At 47.4% G+C, this 17,921-nt stretch overlaps 1 protein-coding gene across 3 annotated transcripts in view; it reads left to right on the top strand.

Annotated features, from left to right (window-relative positions):
- Positions 1–17,921, top strand: part of PCSK6 (proprotein convertase subtilisin/kexin type 6) — a 190,700-nt gene that overhangs the window by 54,076 nt on the left and 118,703 nt on the right. For all 3 annotated transcript variants that reach the window (XR_004348503.1, XM_032623053.1, XM_032623051.1), the window contains exons 3-6: positions 6,871–6,981; positions 7,492–7,635; positions 9,232–9,308; positions 11,556–11,644. Coding sequence is in view for 2 of the 3 variants with exons in the window: in XM_032623053.1 (XP_032478944.1) it covers positions 6,871–6,981; positions 7,492–7,635; positions 9,232–9,308; positions 11,556–11,644 (421 nt within the window). In the remaining variant the exon portion in view is untranslated. The remainder of the gene's footprint in view (positions 1–6,870; positions 6,982–7,491; positions 7,636–9,231; positions 9,309–11,555; positions 11,645–17,921) is intronic.

Below are 17,921 nucleotides of genomic sequence, written 5' to 3'. Positions count from 1 at the left end.
TTGCCTTAGCTCCCTCTCAGAGTAAAGCCCCTGGAGCCCCTTCTAGGACCTGCCAGCTCCTAAAGGTGCCCTGGGGCTTCCCGAGCCTGGTGGAGCCCGTTAGAGGTCGACGGCTTTAGGGCAGAGCGTAGGCGTGTGGTGGCTTTGGGTGGAATGCAGGGGTCATTCATGCTCTCTCTGGTGGCCTTGGCTCGTAGGAGGAAACTTGAAAATAACGTGACAGCAACCCCCTTTTGCGCTTGTTGAACCCAGGACTGATGTGCCAGGCTGCCTTCTGTTCTGGCAGCGTGCCCGTGGCCCCGGGAAGAGGATGCGGCTGGGGCTGCCCAAGGCGCGCCTGCCTAGACGACGCTCGGACAGCTGTACGACCGGCAGTGCTGATTGGGATCCTGCTCGTTTACATGACTTCTTTCTAAGAATCTTTTTATTTTTTTTAAAACATAAAGTTTTTTAAGGGAATAGTTTATTAACATTCTTTTTTTAAAAAAATATTTATTTATTTATTTGGTTGCACCAGGTCTTAGTTGCGGCAAGTGGGCTCCTTAGTTGAGGCTCCAGGACTCCTTAGTTGTGGCATGCAAATGGGATCCAGTTCCCTGGTCAGGGATTGAACCTGGGCCCCCTGCATTGGGAGCGCAGTCTTATCCACTGCACCACCAGGGAAGCCCCTCTAGCATCTTTTAAGTTTACTTCCTCTTATCTACAGAGCGACATTCAACAGATACCGAATTTTAATTTGACTTCTCAAGAAGAAAGCTGGAGGAAACATTGCCTCCAAAAGAAAGCGTTGCTCTTCATCTCATCATGAGAAGATGATAAAGTCTTCGTGACAAGAATGTTTAACGGGAAACATACAGAAAATGGATAAAAGGAAGAGGGTCAGAGTGAAGTCCCACCTTCAAAATATGACTTTGAAGAGGTCAAGACACTTTATACAGGTTTATAGAGGTTTGCCCAGGAGAGAGACTCTGTGTTGAGCTGGGGTTGCAGGTGACAAACTTGCTCTTGTCCAGAATCACTGATCTTCCACAAAAAGTCCACCGAGGTCACCTGGGGGTCATGAAAACCCAGTCGCACTGTCTACTCCAAAGTGTTTCTGAAAGTCTGACTGTGGTTATAACATATTTTATATCTGAAGTGTATTCATTTAACTTCATTCCTTCGTTCAGGGAGCATTTAGTGAACTCCTCTGTATACTGTGCATCTCCTGGCACACAGAAGTATAGTGGTGCGTGAAACACAGTCCACGTTGTCCGCGCAGGCCAGTGGGGAGCAGAGGGTAGTCACACCGACCCTGAACACATCCGACCACGGCTGCGGTCCGTGCCGGACAAGTCAGGTCAGGGAAGCCCCTCGCCCCTGGCAGAGACACACCTAACTTTGCAGCGTCAGCTTTCAATTTGCCTTTTCAGGAAGAAGGAGGACAGGACTTTAGTCCAGCAGATCTTTGCCGAGCAGGTCCCTGTTACAGGCAGGTGTTGGCTGAGAGCTGGAGAAACAAGCGTGACTGAGACGCATCCCTCCCTCTGGGGGAAAATGGGCTTCTGAACAGATGGTGTCCATGTCCTGGGGTGGAGGCAGCGTCACCACGCACACACCTGTGGGGGCACGGGAGCCCGGGGGGCCACCCTGGCCTCCCTGGGTGTCAGGGAAAGATGCCAGGGTGGGGAGGGTTAAAGTGGAACACAAGTAAGCTGGCCCAGTGAAGGGGCACCGTGAGAGTCAGGCCTGCGGGTGGGGGGTGCCAGGGGGATGAGAGGCGGGGCTGGAGGAGGCCCTGGTTGGGGGTCAGACCGCATCATGCATCGGTCATGGGGCAGGGACACCCCAAGAGTCACGTGACTATCCAAATGCCAGGGGATCGTTGCCATGGTGAATCTTGGGGATGGGATCCTGACCCCTTGAGGAGATGGAATGTGTGACACTCGTGTTGGAGAGGATCCCAGCTTTGTTCTGACTTGGGGGACAGGTGGGCTTTAGTGCTGATGAGTTAGGAGAATCAGGAGGGTGAGAGGGACCTGGGTATAGGGGGCAGGACCCACTTTGGGCCAGCTTTAGTTTCAGAGAACGGCGGGGAGAGGTGTCCAGGGCCCTGAGATGTGCAGGGGAGAGCCGTTAGGGTGGGGGCTGCAGGCTTGTGTGGGTGAGGCTGCCAGCCAGAGCTGGGTACACTGGGATGGCCATTCTGTTCTGGTTTTTCAGATACTGGGGGACTTCCCTGGTGGTCCAGTGGCTAAGACTACACGTTCCCAATGCAGGGGGCCCAGGTTCGATCCCTGGCCAGGGAACTAGATCCCACATGCCGCAACTAAGAGTTTGCATGCCGCAACTGAAAAGATCCCACATGTCACAGCAAAGATCCTGCATGAAATTAAAAGAAATAAAATTTTGGGTAAGAGCTGCTGCCTTGAGTCCCACCCCCGCTCCAGTGCTTTTCCTGCAGCCTCAGCCCATCCTCTGGGGGCCTCTGGATCCTCCGTTTAGCAGGACAGCCTCATGGATTCTCAAACATTTAAAATCTTAACCCTGATCAAGGCTGTGATTTAAACCTGTATCAGTCTCCCAGGGCGGCTGTAACAAATGACCAACAACTGGGTGGCTTAAAACAACAGAGATGCATTATCTCACAGTCTGGAGTCCACAAGTCTGAAGCTAAGGTGTCGGCAGGGCAGTGGTCCCTCTGAGGGCTCTCAGGGAGCGTCCTTCCTTGCCTCTTCCAGCTCCTGGCTCTAGTTGCTCCTCAGCTTGTGGAATCTGTCTTCACAAGGCCTCCTCCTCCTGTGTCTCAACCTCCCTTTGCCTGTCCTTTGTAAGGACACTTGTCATTCGATTTAGGGCACAGCATGACCACATCACCAGAGCTTTAACTTAATTACATGTTCAAAGACCCTTTTCCCAAGGGAGGCCACATTCACTGGTTCTGGGTGAATGTACCTTTTGGGAGGCCACCAGTCAACTCTCTACAAAACCTAAAGAGAGTGATGTGGAATGAGCAGGGCCTTTCTTCTCAGCGATATTTTCCCTTCCTTCACTCCAGTGATCTGAAGGCTTTGCAGAGTGATTGGTTCTCTTCCTAAAAAGACTTCCTAAGAAGCTCAGCTCTTACCACGCACGCTTAGTCGCAATGTGTATTTTAACGTGCCCCAGGCCCACTCATTTGCAGGCTTACCCAGGTTTAGGACTTACCTTCCAAGTATATTCCTATGGCCTTGAAAGACAGACAGTGTGTACCGCTGTCTGCCCCCTGCCTTTTTCACCAAGAGAAGGTCTGAACACCTCCTCAAGGAGTTCTGAGGGATCTGATGAGCAGAGCATGAACGAAGCTACAGTGTAAAGTGACAGCCGGGCAGGCTGCCAGCAAAATATGACGACTTTCCTCTTGCACGAGCCCTCTCAGGGGAGGAAGCGTACTGCCAGTTCTCCTGAGCATCTCAGGTTGCTTCTCCTCATAGAGGTAATCACAGGAAGAACATCACAGTCTGGCCCCCTCCCAGCCTGACTCTCCCCATCACCACCAGCTCACCGCTTGTATTCCTTCCTCTGCAGTTTTTTGGAATAGCTTCGGAAGGATAGGTGTTAACTCTTCTCTAAATGATAGAATTCGCCTGTGAAGCCATCTGGTCCTCGGCTTTTGTTAGTTGGAAGTTTTTAAATCACAGTTTCAATTTCAGTACTTGTGATTGGTCAGTTCCAGCTCACCGTCTGTTTGTGAGCTCTGCAGAAGAATGAATTCCACGAGTGAGACGTCCTTAGGGATCCTGAACTGTGTGTTCCTTTGTCATAAAGAGCATCACTGTTCATGATGAGGGTGCCCTTTGGGAAAGCTGAAGTTTCAGGCACTTGGATTTGGGTCATCGGCACCCCTGACCTTCCCGGAGAGGCCAGCTGGCTCTGAGTTCCAACCTGAGGGGCCCCTGAAGCAGAGCTCTGGGTCTGAGCTGGAGGGTAGGACAGGGGCCTTGGTCCTGGATGGGAACCAGTGGTATTTGCACTCATACTCATATTCCTAGAACCTAGCGCCGGACACACAGCGAGACTCAGTGCAGCTTTGGTGAGCGAATAAGGGACCACGGGGGCCGTGCTCTCCAGAGACATCAGGGCAAATCTGGAAAAGGCCAGGATGATGGGATCCAGGAGCCCCCGCCCATTCCTGGAGTTGGGTGAGAAGCAAGGCAGTGGCTGGAGCCTGGAGAGAGGAGACGGGGAGCAGACTCTGACCAAGTGACCACTGGCTGAGTCAGCCTCTGTGACTGGGAGGTCACCCGTGAATCTATCTCCACAGACCTGGCGAGTAATTTGTTATATCCAGTTCCATTGGCCTACAGTGCCTGGCTGTCTCTCAGAGTCTTACAATGACCTGTCTCAGGGGAGAGGGCTGCCCCGGGACCACGCCACAAGGAGAGCCTCCAACTCTGCCGTGGGCCCTGGGCCATCACAGCCAACCCTCAGAACTGTGTGTTAAGTTGGGTTCTTACCCAGAGCCCAGGAGCAACTGGAGGCCAGGTGCCCTCACTCTTTTATCCCACTAGGGGATTGTTTTGTGACTTCTGGCAACATGCTTCCCCATGTCACCTGCCTGATTCGGGGGAGTCACCTACTCAGGCTTGGAAGAGGAGGGTTCACCTCCTCTGGGACAGGAAGTAAAGCCTGGTGGGCACCATAGTTGGAAGGCACTGGTGCCGGTAAAATGGGTAGTGAGTCAGCCAGGCAAGGTGGACGGGAGCATCCTGGGAGCTTGGAGCTGTCAGTGGCTTGCCTACCACTGTACTTTACAACAGGTTGCCTAGCAGGTTAGGAAATACAGTCTTAGGTTTTTGATACTGGGTAAAAGCTTTCTGGTTCAGGCAGTAATATATGAGGACGTTGCAAAATGCCATCAGAGGGTGTTATGAGCAAAATATCTCACTGTACAGTTTTATTTTCCATGGAAGTATCTGTCAGTAGCAACTATAAATGATCCAGGACTTGGGCCTGGACTTGTTTTAGTGCCTAATCCAAATTGTTTTTGAGCTCTTTGCGGCATTTCTCAGGAAGCTGATCTACTGGTGTTTTGTAGACAAGTCACATTGGTGGCGGGACAGGCTGTGATATTTCTTTCTAAGCATTTTGTCCTGGTGACCAAAAATGCCTTGAGATCAGTCGTCACTCTTAGATGTGAATGAGGCTGTCTTCTCCTCCCTCAGGACCATGTGGGGAGGTCGAGGCTGAGCGGTCTGAGGGAAGCAGCTTGACCCTCGGACTTTGTGCCTTCATTCCCCTGGGGTCACCGGCCTTGGCCTGGCCTCCAGGTCAGCCAGGGTCCCCCATCATCACCCTCCCGGAGGCTCCATCCTCCTTCTCCCCTTCACCTTCTCTGCCCTGGGCCACCTGTTGCCTTCTTGGAGCCTGCATCACACCCTGTGCTGTGTGGTGGGAGCCCCTGACTGGAGCACAAACTTCTGAGAGCAGGGTCTGGTGCCCCCATCCTGCCCATCTCAGCCCCCTGTGCAGAGCTGAGCCCCAGCGGGAGGTGTACTGAATCAGGGGGCCCATAGCAGCAGGACCAAGAAAATGTTTTGGTTCAGGGCACAGGGATTCAGGTCCCACATCTTTTAAAAGTGAAAAAGCTCAGACTTCCCTGGTGGCGCAGTGGTTAAGAATCTGCCTGCCAACACAGGGGACACAGGTTTGAGCCCTGGTCTGGGAAGACCCCACATGCCGTAGAGCAACTAAGCCCGTGCACCACAACTACTGAGCCTGTGCTCTAGAGCCCGTGAGCCACAACTACTGAGCCCACGTGCCACAACTACTGAAGCCCGCACGCCTAGAGCCCGTGCTCCGCAACAAGAGAAACCACCGCAATGAGAAGCACGTGCACCACAACGAAGAGTAGCCCCCGCTCGCCGCAACTAGAGAAAGCCCGAGCGCAGCAACAAAGACCCAACACAGCCAATAAATAAATAAATAAATTTTAAAATAAATAGGTAAATAAATAAAAGTGAAAAAACTCTTCCACCTTGAAAAACTCTTACACACACACATACACACATGTGAGGATAATACAGCCATGTGCCAAGCAGTGATGTGCATGCTTTATATGCCAGTTTATATGCCAGTGCTCCCTCATGACAAGCCACAATGATGCCCATCATACAGGTGAGGCCAGGGAGGCTAACCGACTGAGTCACACAGCTGGTGAGTGTGGGGCTGGCTTTTGAATCCAGGCAGCCAGCCTCCTGGATTCCTGCTCTTAAATAATATTTATCCTGCCTCTCAAGCTTTTTTCCTTGGTTGTGAAGGCAGATCATGCCGATTGAAAGAAGTTTATAAAACCCTTAAAATAATTTTAAATTTTAAATGAATAATAGTGTCACCATCAAGGAATTGCTGCTGTTAATAGTTTGCTGTAACCCTTTTTAGGTTTTCTGTACATGCTTTGGTACCATGTTTGCAGAAGCTGCTAAAAATGCCAATATATGGATTATCATAATTAACCGTATCCTCCCTGTAAAACATTTTACTTCCAACTCCTGATCACCATTTGACCGGTTTCTCCCCTCTCTTCACTCTTTTCATACCCTTGCATGTATTTCCTTTTAATTAGGGACAAGGGTCACCAGAGAATCTGTTGGCAACTTCACAAGGTCTTTTTTTTTTTTTTAGTAGAATCATTTCAAACTCTATGAGAGGGGTCCTATTCCCTCCCCTACAGACCCAGACTAGTTCTTATCTTTCAAATATGATCACTTGAAGTGAAAACATCTACCCTCCAAGACATCTAATAGACACAGATGTTCATGGAAAAGGACAGCTGGAGCACCTACGAGGAGGCCACGTGAAACCAGGAGATCGTTTTTAAAACAAAAAGTAACTGCGTTTCTCCCCTGGTAGGTGAAATGGCTCCAACAACAAGAAGTTAAACGCAGGGTGAAGAGACAGGTGCGAAGTGACCCTCAGGCCCTTTATTTCAACGACCCCATTTGGTCCAACATGTGGTACATGGTGAGTAGGGCGTGGGCCTCTCTGTCTCTGGAGCGTTTGCAGTGCTGTGTTTCTGAGATGGGTCAATTTCCCCCAACAAAGCTATCATGACAGCTCCAAACAGACACACTTCATCTGAGTGTAAAACTCCTGTTTTAATGCTGTGAGGTGCAAGCTTTCTTGTGAAGTTTTTTTAATTATGTGAAAGTCCAAGGGGAGGGGCTCTTTGAGCAGGGGAGCGATTGGCTGCACGGTGTATGAGTCACTACATGGTGAGTAGTGAACAGAGCCCCTGAAGGGCGGTGGGTGTCCTGGGAAAGTGATGGACAGATTGCCGGGGCAGAAAAAGCAGTAGACCCTCCACGTGGACCGTTCCCAGAAATGGGTGGTAGAAAGAGGGTTCTGGTCTATCAGGCACGGGAAGGCATTTTCTCCGTATTCCCTTATGAGCATAGGAGCACCTCTGCTGGGTTTGCAGGTCTGTGTCAGGTGTGTCTGTGTCGGGGGGCTTTGTGTCTTCTGTGCCTGCAGCATTGTGGCGACAAGAACAGTCGCTGCCGATCAGAAATGAATGTCCAGGCGGCGTGGAAGCGGGGCTACACGGGAAAAAACGTGGTGGTCACCATCCTGGATGATGGCATAGAGCGGAATCACCCCGACCTGGCCCCAAACTATGTAAGTCAAGCCTTAAAACTGGCAACTGGCATGCAGAGACATTCAACTGCGTGGGTCATTAAACAAGGACACATTTATAAAACGATAAGGTGCCTACCCCTCCCTATATCAGACAGTACAGAAAACTGAGCTGGGTGGGCTGGTGAACCCAGCTCCCCTGCTACCCGGAGCCAGGGGTTCGCAGAGGGATTCGTTCACATGTTAGAGGATTCACATGTACTTCTGGGAACGGGTCCTAAGAAACTCAGAGACGTGTGCATGGAGGTCGCCATCAGATCAACATCAGCGACGTGAGAAATGGCAGGGTTAAGACGTGGGCTTAGGACCCAAACTGCTGGGGCTCCTGTCCTGGCTCTGCGGCTTATTAACTCTGAGACCCCGGGCAATTTACTTGACTTCTCTGTGCCTCGGTGTCACGTTCTGTAAAGTGGGATTAGTAACAGGACTACTACCTCCTTGGGTAATTGTGAGGATTAAATGGCTTCATAAATGTAAAGAAGAGAGCCCAGCACATAGTAAATGTGAGAAAGGTATTTAGTATTCTGAGGCACCTGGGGTTGTCTTAATTTCTGCTGTACAGCAAATATGCATATATATTTTTTTTTCATGTTCTTTTCCATTATGGTTTATCACAGGATATTGAATATAGTTCCCTGTGCTATACAGTAGGACCTTGTTGCTTATCCATCCTATATATACTAGTTTGCAAAAGATGACAGTTTTTGTTTTTTTTTTTTAGTTTCTGGTTTTCAGCTTTATTGAAGTGTAATTGACAAATACAGATTGTATATATTTAAAGTATACAACGTGATGTTTTGATATATATATATATGTATATATATACAATGGGAGATGATTACCACAATCAAGTTAATTAACACATCCATCACGAGATGACAGTTTTGAAGTCAACAATCTGGAGAGCTTTTATAATGTGTTTTAAAAGGATGTTGGGATATTACACGAATACTATGATTATAAGTATATACACAAAAACATACATATTAAAAATATAAGATGAAGGAAATTCTGACACTTGCTACCGCGTGGATGAACCTTTATCTGATGCATGCTACCACATGGATCAGCCACATCGATGAAGACATTATCTAGGTCACAAAAGGACAAACACTGTATGCTTTCACTTACGTAAGGTCCCTAGAGGAGTCGAATTCGTAGAGACAGAAAGTAGATGCTGGGTGCCAGGGGCTGGGGAGGGGGATGGAGAGTTAGTGTTTCATGGGGACAGAGTTGCAGTTTTGCAAGATGAAAAGCGTTCTGTGGATGGATGGTGGTGATGGCTGCCCAGCAGTGTGAATATACTTAAAGCCATTGAACTGTGCACTTAAAAATGGTTAGGGTGGTAAATTTTGTTATGTGTATTTCCCACCATAATATATATACATACATACATATATATATATATAATTATATACATATATATATATATATATATATATATATATATAAAGTTATAGTAAGGGAGTACCAAGCGTGCATTTTTCTCTGTTTCCAGTTGAGGCATAAAAACAATTTAAAGCAGGGCTGTGATATGCCAGGCCATTTCTCTTCGGTCACGAGGCTTTCATTTCTTAGGATTCCTATGCGAGCTATGACGTCAACGGAAACGATTACGACCCGTCTCCGCGATATGATGCCAGCAATGAGAACAAGTATGTCACTTGGTCACTTGGCCGGCCCCTCCTTGCTTCCCTTTCCGTCTCCCTGCAGTCACTGTTGAGCTGGCCCACGGTCGGGATCCTGGAACTGTGACAGGTCAGAGGCACCTCTCCGGCTGCCTGGCTGGGTCTGGGGCTGAGCCAGGAGCCAGCCCCGCGCAGCCCTTCAGGCACAAGGCAGCCTTGGTGGATTCAGTCCCTTCCTAAGGGGTGTCACCCCTGCTGGTCAGCTAGCAATGGATGTTGGACCAGCATTGTTCCTGTTCGAAACACTGTTGGATTTGAAAAGAGTAACCCTTAAATCTTGCAGTCTCCACAGCCGGCCGTGTTCAGACCACAGTGCATGGGTCAGTATCCGAGCCTTTTTGAGTCTGTCTGTGACCTCACGAGGGAGGTGGCAGAAGAGTGAATGATGCTGGGTAAATCGGGGCCCAGATCCTGGGCCTGGCTGTGTGCCTCTGTGCAGGCTGGGTGATGTCTCGTGGCCTGAGGCTCCCCATGCCCCAGGGCTGTGGGTGGGAGTCGGGTGATGGGTGAGGGACACACATGGAGGGTGTTCAGTCAGTGACACTTGTGATCGTCACTTTGCAAATGAAGATGGGAGGTCTGGAGAGATCAGGTGACTCGGCTCCATCGGTGGCAGCCCTGGGGGTGATGTCCACTTTCCCCAGCCCAGCCCTAGAGCTCGTTTGCTGTGTCCTGCCTGTCGTTTCTCCGTCAGCATGCCCCATGCCCCAAGCTCTTCCCATTCTTCCAAAAATATTTAGAGAAGAACAGAAGCCATTTCTTTCTTCTCCACTGTTTTTTTGGTTTTGTTTTGTTTTGTTTTTAATTGTATTTTATTTGTTTTAGTTGTGCCGGGTCTTAGCTGCAGCTCACCAGTTCCTTTAGTTGTGGCATGTGTGCTCCTTAGTTGTGGCTGGCGGGCTCCTCAGTTGTGGCATGTGAACTCTTAGTTGTGGCATGCATGTGGGATCTTAGTTCCTTGATCAGGGATCGAACCCATGTCCCCTGCATTGGAAGGTGGATTCTTAACCACTGCGCCGCCAGGGACGTCCATTTCTTCTCCACTGTTGACACGACGCTTGCCAAGGTGTGTCTTCGTCCATAATATTTTAGGTTGTGGTTGATTTGATTCTGGGGTTCACATCCTGGTGCCCACAGGGTGCTGTGCAGGGAGTCTCGGCCGGCAGACGCGGTCAGCATGACGGACCACGGCGCTCCAGGGAGCCTGCAAAGGCCCCAACCTCATGTCCCCAGGTGCCCTTCCCACTCAGCCACCAGCACGCCAGTGGTGCAGGGCGCCTGGTCTCCCAGCCCCAAGTGCAGGGAGCCAGGAGGGATAATCCAGACACTGCACAGTGATCCATGAAGGGCAGGATTGAATGCTGAGTGGGGCGGTGGGCTGTGTGACTTGGGAGCAGCCCTGGCTGTGGGTGCACGAGGTCCGGAGGACAGAGGGCTGCCTCCCCAGGGCTAATGCATGAGCCCTGGACTAGTTTCAAAGGTGGTTTTAAAGTTGACTCAGTGATTCTGATCCCCTGTGGACTCTTCTCAAAGATGTGCTCCTTAAACTTGCCGGTATTTTTTGGCTTCTGCTGGAGGAACTGACCCGATGCAGCATGTTGCAGAACGGGGTCATTACCCGAGGGGAGCGATCTGTTTTTCAGGTGGCCTCTTCCCAGTCTGTCCACCGCCGCTGAGTGTTCCATTTCGAGCTTTCTTCCTCGGCTCCTGCTGCAATGGCCGTGGAAAGGGTTGGGGGGCTGCCCGAGGTGAGCATGGGCTGGGAGGAGGGGGACACAAGAGGACACAGGATCTAGGTTCTCGTTTGTTCTTACTTCAGCTCGGCAGCCAGGCAGGCGTCTACGCTGTGTTGTCAGTCGCGGGGACGCAGAGCTTGGGAGGAGGGATGCTTGGGCCCCTGGCGCCGGAGCAGGAGACTCAGCCTGATGCGGGAGCATCGTGTCTGCAGGGCGGCGGGAAGGCCTTGCCAGCCTACGGGGTGCGGGGCAGGGGTGGGGAACAGGACGGTCCAGGCCAGTGCAAAAGCCCACTTGATGCCCCTCCCGGAGCAGCCATCAGAGGGCGGGGGGCAATGGGAAGGGATGTGGGGAGAAGGCTTCAGCATCCTCCCTGGGCTTAGGGATAATGACTCTTCTTGCAGGAGAGCTGAGCAGGGCACTGAACCCACTGCAAGGTGCTGGCGGAGTCCTAACTTCGTTTTTTCCTTTGCCTCAGACACGGTACTCGCTGTGCGGGAGAGGTCGCCGCTTCAGCCAACAACTCTTACTGCATCGTGGGCATCGCGTACAATGCAAAAATCGGAGGTAAGGCCCAGGAGTGTGCTGCCCGGGGGCTCGGGCCTGGGGCAGGGGTACTGGACGTGTCCCTCCGAGTCTCAGCAGTGGCACTTCCGTTGGCCTCGGTGGCCGAGTCGGACCCTGGGCCTGACCTCACGCTGCCAGAGGCCTGGAGGCAGAGGGTGTTGCTCACTGGTTTGCCTGAAAAGCCTCCGCGGGTCCTGTGGGTCCGGCTGCTGACTCACCGCTGTCAAGCAGACCAGTCCTAATAGGCCGCGTGGGTCCCCTCCTGCTGCCCATCCTGCCCTCCCTCTGACTCTCCCAGCAGGGTTTACGGTTTTCACCTGGGACGAAGGCCTTTCCTTGGCCCCAACTCCCGCTCGAGCATCCTGGCCCACTGCTCCTGCCCTGTCCCTCGGCTTTAGCCAGAGGACATTTGTCATAGTGTCCCCCAGAGATGCCCGGTCTCCCCTGTTTATGACGAGCTGGTAACATTTGCCTCACCCCAAAAACCGCTCCCCGCTGCTCTGTTCTGCTCAGTCCACCCATGACTTACGGCCTCTCACGCCCTCTCTGCTCCACGGAGTGCTCCCCAAATCCAGGTGTCCCCCCTCGTCTTGTTTACTGAGGGAGGTCAGCCTTCCAGGTCCCTTTAAGGAGCATGCCTGACCCTGGGTGTCTCTGGCTCTGTTGTTTGGTTTCTCCATTTGTGAGTCAAGCTTCTTTTGTTAGGATGGGGCTTTAGAGCAAAGAGTCACACGTCTTCAATGCCCCCTGCCCCTGCCCCTGCCCCCTGAGCCTGGCAGATTGACAACTCAGACTGGCAGACAGTAAGTCAGTAAGTCCTCTGCAGTGCCTGGTAGGTGCGCATCACTGAGCTGGCACTGAGCAGGTGTGACCGGGGCAATGAATTGTCCTCAACCGTCCACTTGGCCTTGAGGCACTGGCTCTCGGTTTGGAGGTGCTCACACGCATGCTGATGGCCATGCTGGGATGCCTTCCTGGGGTGTGGCCTTCTCTGCTGCTTTGCCTTTGTGGAGGTGGTTTAGCTCCCTCAGCTCTACTACGAGCAGCACAAGGTGGAGAACTCTGGGTCACGAGTCTTTGGGGAATTTCTTGAGTTTTGAAAATAGGGTCCCCAGCTTTCACTTATTTAGGACCCTCTGCCTGCTGTTTCCCTTGGAAACCTTTGAAGTGGCTGGGATTTAACCAGCCATCATTAACCACCAAGGGTGTGTCCTGCAGAACAGATCAGGAGACTGTCACCTGGCCTCACTCCTTCGTGGATAGTTCTTTTACGTTGAGATGTGTAAGTTCTCCTTGGAGCTCTTGATGAGTGAAGAGCCACGAGAAGTCTCCCTGGCTGACCTGGGTACCGGTTCCATTCCCACCATCCACTGGCTCTGTGTCCTTGGACAACGGGTATAAACTGTCTAACACGGGGTTGGGTTTGCAATGGAGACATAGTGTGGGCTTGAGGTTGGCATTGACCCAGGGAACCTGTAACAGCCACGTCTCCAAGGCTGCTGCATACAGCTGTAGCCTCTCAATACAGGCAGCCGCACCTCTTCCTGCCCCTCCCTCCAAGCCCACCCCTGGACAGGGCAGCCTTCAGGCACCTCTAACACAGCTTCTCTCTCTACATGTTGACACAGCAGGGAATTTCTCTGAGATGCCCCTGGTGTGACCATGATCTCTACTTTTTTATACCTTTTTTATTTTTAAAGTTGTTGTTCAAGAGATTAAAATGGATATCCTAATTTATTCCAATCTGTGTGGAATTAATATTATACCACTTCATGTATAGTATATAAACCTAAAACATTATTTGAGTTCACACTCACTGTAGTTCTTTATGCCGTTGTTTTTGTGTTTTACTTCATATATTATAAACCCAATGTTTATTCTTATTTAAACAGTTGGCTTTAAAATACTTATGGAAAGAAATATACTTACCTACATGTTTATCAGTCCCAGTGCTCTTCCTTATTTTCTGGCTTCATATTTCTTCTGACTGGCTTCAATTTTTCTTCAGCCTAAGAATTTCTTTTAGTATTTTAGTATTTCTTTACATGTAGGTATGCTGGCGAGAAGTCATCTCAGCTTTTAGGTGAAATTTATCTAAATTTCATCTTCATTTTTGAAAACAATTTTACTGAACATAGAATTCTAGGCTGACATGTTTTTCTTTCAGCCCTTTAAAGATGCTATTCCATTGTCTCTGGCATCCACTGTTTCTGATGATGAGTCAGTTGTCATACTTATCTTATTGTTGTTCCCCTTTATGTAACGTGATTTGTTCCTCTGGCAACTTTCGTTTTTTTTTTTTTTCTATCTGTGCTTTGTCTGCGACTATAACGTCCCTTGGTGTAATTTCTTTCATATTGATCCAGCTTGGGGTTAGCTGTGCTTCCTCCTGGGTTATTATTCTTATTACTTCTTTTCTAAATCAAATTTGGAAAAATTTCTGTCAGTACTTCTTGCAATCCTGTTTCCTCTCTTTTCTCTTTGGGCACCAATTATACTTGTTAGATTGCTTGATATACCTCACAGGTTGAGGCTGTGTTCATTTTTTAAAATCTTTTTTTTATCTGTGTGCTTCAAATTTGATAATTTCTTTTGCACTGTCTTCTTCAGGTTCACTAATCCTTTCTTTTGTTGTGTCCAATCTGTTGTTGATTCCACCAAATGAATTTTTTTTTCTTTTCTACTCAGATATTGTGCTTTTCTGTTCTGTGATGTCCATTTGGCTTTTTTTTTTTTAATATTTCCAAATCTTTTCTTACATTTCACTTCTCTTCACCCATTATACCTATATATTACTTTGGACTCTTTAACATACTTATGAGTTACTTTACAGTCTTTTATACTAATTCCAATACTTAAGTCATTTGTGGGTATGTTTCTTTTTTTTCTTTTTCCTGTGGAATGCCTTCTTCACTTTTTTCTTTTTTAATGTCTGTGTTGGAATATAATTGCTTTACAGTGTTGTGTTAGTTTCTGCTGTATAACAGAGTGAATCAGCTACATGCATATGTATATTCCCATATCCCCTCCCTCTTGTGTCTCCCTCCCACCCTCCTTATCCCACCCCTCTAGGTGGTCACAAAGCACCAAGCTGATCTCCCTGTGCAGGGCAGCTGCTTCCCACTAGCTATCTGTTGTATATTTGGTAGTGTATATATGTCAGTGCTACTCTCTCACTTCATCCCAACTTACCCTTCCCCATCCCCGCATCCTAAAGTCGATTTTTATGTCTGTGTCTTTATTCCTCTCCTGCCCCTAGGTTCATCAGAACCATTTTTTTTAAGATTCCATATATATCTGTTAGCATATGGTATTTGTTTTTCTCTTTCTGACTTACTTCATTCTGTATGACAGACTCTAGGTCCATCCACCTCCCTACATGTAACTCAATTTCGTTTCTTTTCATGGCTGAGTAATATTCCATTGTATACATGTGCCACATCTTTATCCATTCATCTGTCGATGGACACTTAGGTTGCTTCCATGTCCTGACTGTTGTAAATAGTGCTGCAGTGACCATTGTGGTACATGACTCTTTCTGAATTATGGTTTTCTCAAGGTATATGCCCAGTGGTGGGATTGCTGTATTGTATGGTAGTTCTATTTTTAGTTTTTAAGGAACCTCCATACTGTTCTCCATAGTGGCTTTATCAATTTACATTCCCACCAACAGTGCAAGAGGTTCCCTTTTCTCTGCACTCTCACCAGCATTTATTGTTTGTAGATTTTTTGATGATGGCCATTCTGACCGGTGTGAGGTGATACCTCATTGTAGTTTTGATTTGCATTTCTCTAATGATTAGTGATGTTGAGCATCTTTTCATGTGTTTGTTGGCAGTCTGTATATCTTCTTTGGAGAAATGTCTGTTTAGGCCTTCTGCCCATTTTTGGATTGGGTTGTTTGTATTTTTGATATTGAGCTGCATGAGCTGCTTGTATATTTTGGAGATTAATCTTTTGTCAGTTGCTTCATTTGCAAATATTTTCTCCCATTCTGAGGGTTGTCTTTTCGTCTTGTTTATGTTTTCCTTTGCTGTGCAAAAGCTTCTAAGTTTCACTAGGTCCCATTTGTTTATTTTTGTTTTTATTTCATTTCTGTAGGAGGTGGGTCAAAAAGGATCTTGCTGTGATTTATGTCATAGAGTGTTCTGCCTATGTTTTGCTCTAAGAGTTTTATACTGTCTGGCCTTACATTTAGGTCTCTAATCCATTTTGAATTTATTTTTGTGTATGGTGTTAGGAAGTGTTCTAATTTCATTCTTTTACATGTAGCTGTCCAGTTTTCCCAGCACCACTTATTGAAGAGGCTGTCTTTTCTCCTTTGTATACTCTTGCCCCCTTTATCAAAGATAAGGTGACCACATGTGCATGGGATTATCCCTGGGCTTTCTATCCTGTTCCATTGATCTATATTTCTTCTTTTGCACCAGTACCATACTGTCTTGATTACTGTAGCTTTGTAGTATAGTCTGAAGTCTGGGAGCCTGATTTCTCCAGCTCCGTTTTTCTTTCTCAAGATTGTTTTGGCTATTCGGGGTCTTTTGTGTTTCCATACAAGTCGTGAAATTTTCTGTTCTAGTTCTGTGAAAAATGCCATTGTTAGTTTGATAGGGATTGCACTGAATCTGTAGATTGCTGTGGGTGGTATAGTCATTTTCACAATATTGATTCTTCCAATCCAAGAACATGATATATCTCTCCATCTGTCTCTGTCATCTTTAATTTCTTTCATCCGTGTCTTATAGTTTTCTGCATACAGGTCTTTTGTCTCCTTAGGTAGGTTTATTCCTAGGTATTTTATTCTTTTTGTTGCAATGGTAAATGGGAGTGTTTCCTTATTTCTCTTTCAGATTTTTCATCATTAGTGTATAGGAATGCAAGAGATTTCTGTGCATTAATTTTGTATCCTGCTACTTTACCAAATTCATTGATCAGCTCTAGTAGTTTTCTGGTAGCATATTTAGGATTCTCTATGTATACTATCATGTCATCTGCAACAGGGACAGTTTTACTTCTTCTTTTCTGATTTGGATTCCTTTTATTTCTATTTATTCTCTGATTACTGTGGCTAAAACTTCCAAAACTATGTTGAATAACAGTGGTGAGAGTGGACAACCTTGTCTTATTCCTGATCTTAGAATAAATGGTTTCAGTTTTTCACCATTGAGAATGATGTTGGCTGTGGGTTTGTAATATATGGCCTTTATTATGTTGAGGTAGGTTCCCTCTCTGCCTACTTTCTGGAGAGTTTTTATCATAAATGGGTGTTGAATTTTATCAAAAGCTTTTTCTGCATCTATTGAGATGATCATAGAAATGATCATCATTTCTCCTTCAGTTTGTTAATATGATATATCACATTGATTGATTTGCGTATATTGAATAATCCTTTCATTCCTGAGATAAACCCCACTTGATCATGGTGTATGATCCTTTTAATGTGCTGTTGGATTCTGTTTGCTAGTGTTTTGTTGAGGATTTTTGCATCTATGTTCATCAGTGATACTGGCCTGTAGTTTCCTTTCTATGTGACATCCTTGTCTGGTTTTGGTATCAGGGTGAGGGTGGCCTCATAGAATGAGTTTGGGAGTGTTCCTTCCTCTGCTATATTTTGGAAGAGTTTGAGAAGGATAGGTGTTTGCTCTTCTCTAAATGTTTGATAGAATTTGCCTGTGAAGCTTTGGTTTGTTGGAAGATTTTTAATCACAATTTCAATTTCAGTGCTTGTGATTGGTCTGTTTATATTTTCTATTTCTTCCTGGTTCACTCTGGAAGGCTGTGCTTTTTTAAGAATTTGTCCATTTCTTCCAGGTTGTCCATTTTATTGGCATATAGTTGCTTCTAGTAATCCCTCATGATCCTTCGTACTTCTGCAGTGTCAGTTGTTACTTCTCCTTTTTCATTTCTAATTCTGCTGATTTGAGTCTTCTCCCTTTTTTTCTTGATGAGTCTGGCTAATGGTTTATCAATTTTGTTTATCTTCTCAGAGAACCAGCTTTTAGTTTTATTGATGTTTGCTATTGTTTCCTCCATTTCTTTTTCATTTATTTCTGATCTAATCTTTATGATTTCTTTCCTTCTGCTAACTTTGGGGGTTTTTTTGTTCCTCTTTCTCTAATTGCTTTAGGTGTAAGGTTAGGTTGTTTATTTGAGATGTTTCTTGTTTCTTGAGGTAGGATTGTATTGCTACAAACTTCCATCTTAGAACTGTTTTGCTGCATCCCATAAGTTTTGGGTCGTTGTGTTTTTATTGTCATTTGTTTCTAGGTATTTTTTG

The sequence above is a fragment of the Phocoena sinus genome, chromosome 2, assembly GCF_008692025.1.
Source record: "Phocoena sinus isolate mPhoSin1 chromosome 2, mPhoSin1.pri, whole genome shotgun sequence".
NCBI lineage: Eukaryota > Metazoa > Chordata > Mammalia > Artiodactyla > Phocoenidae > Phocoena > Phocoena sinus.
Note: the sequence above shows the minus strand (reverse complement) of the source record. Positions and strands in the feature narration are given on the sequence as shown.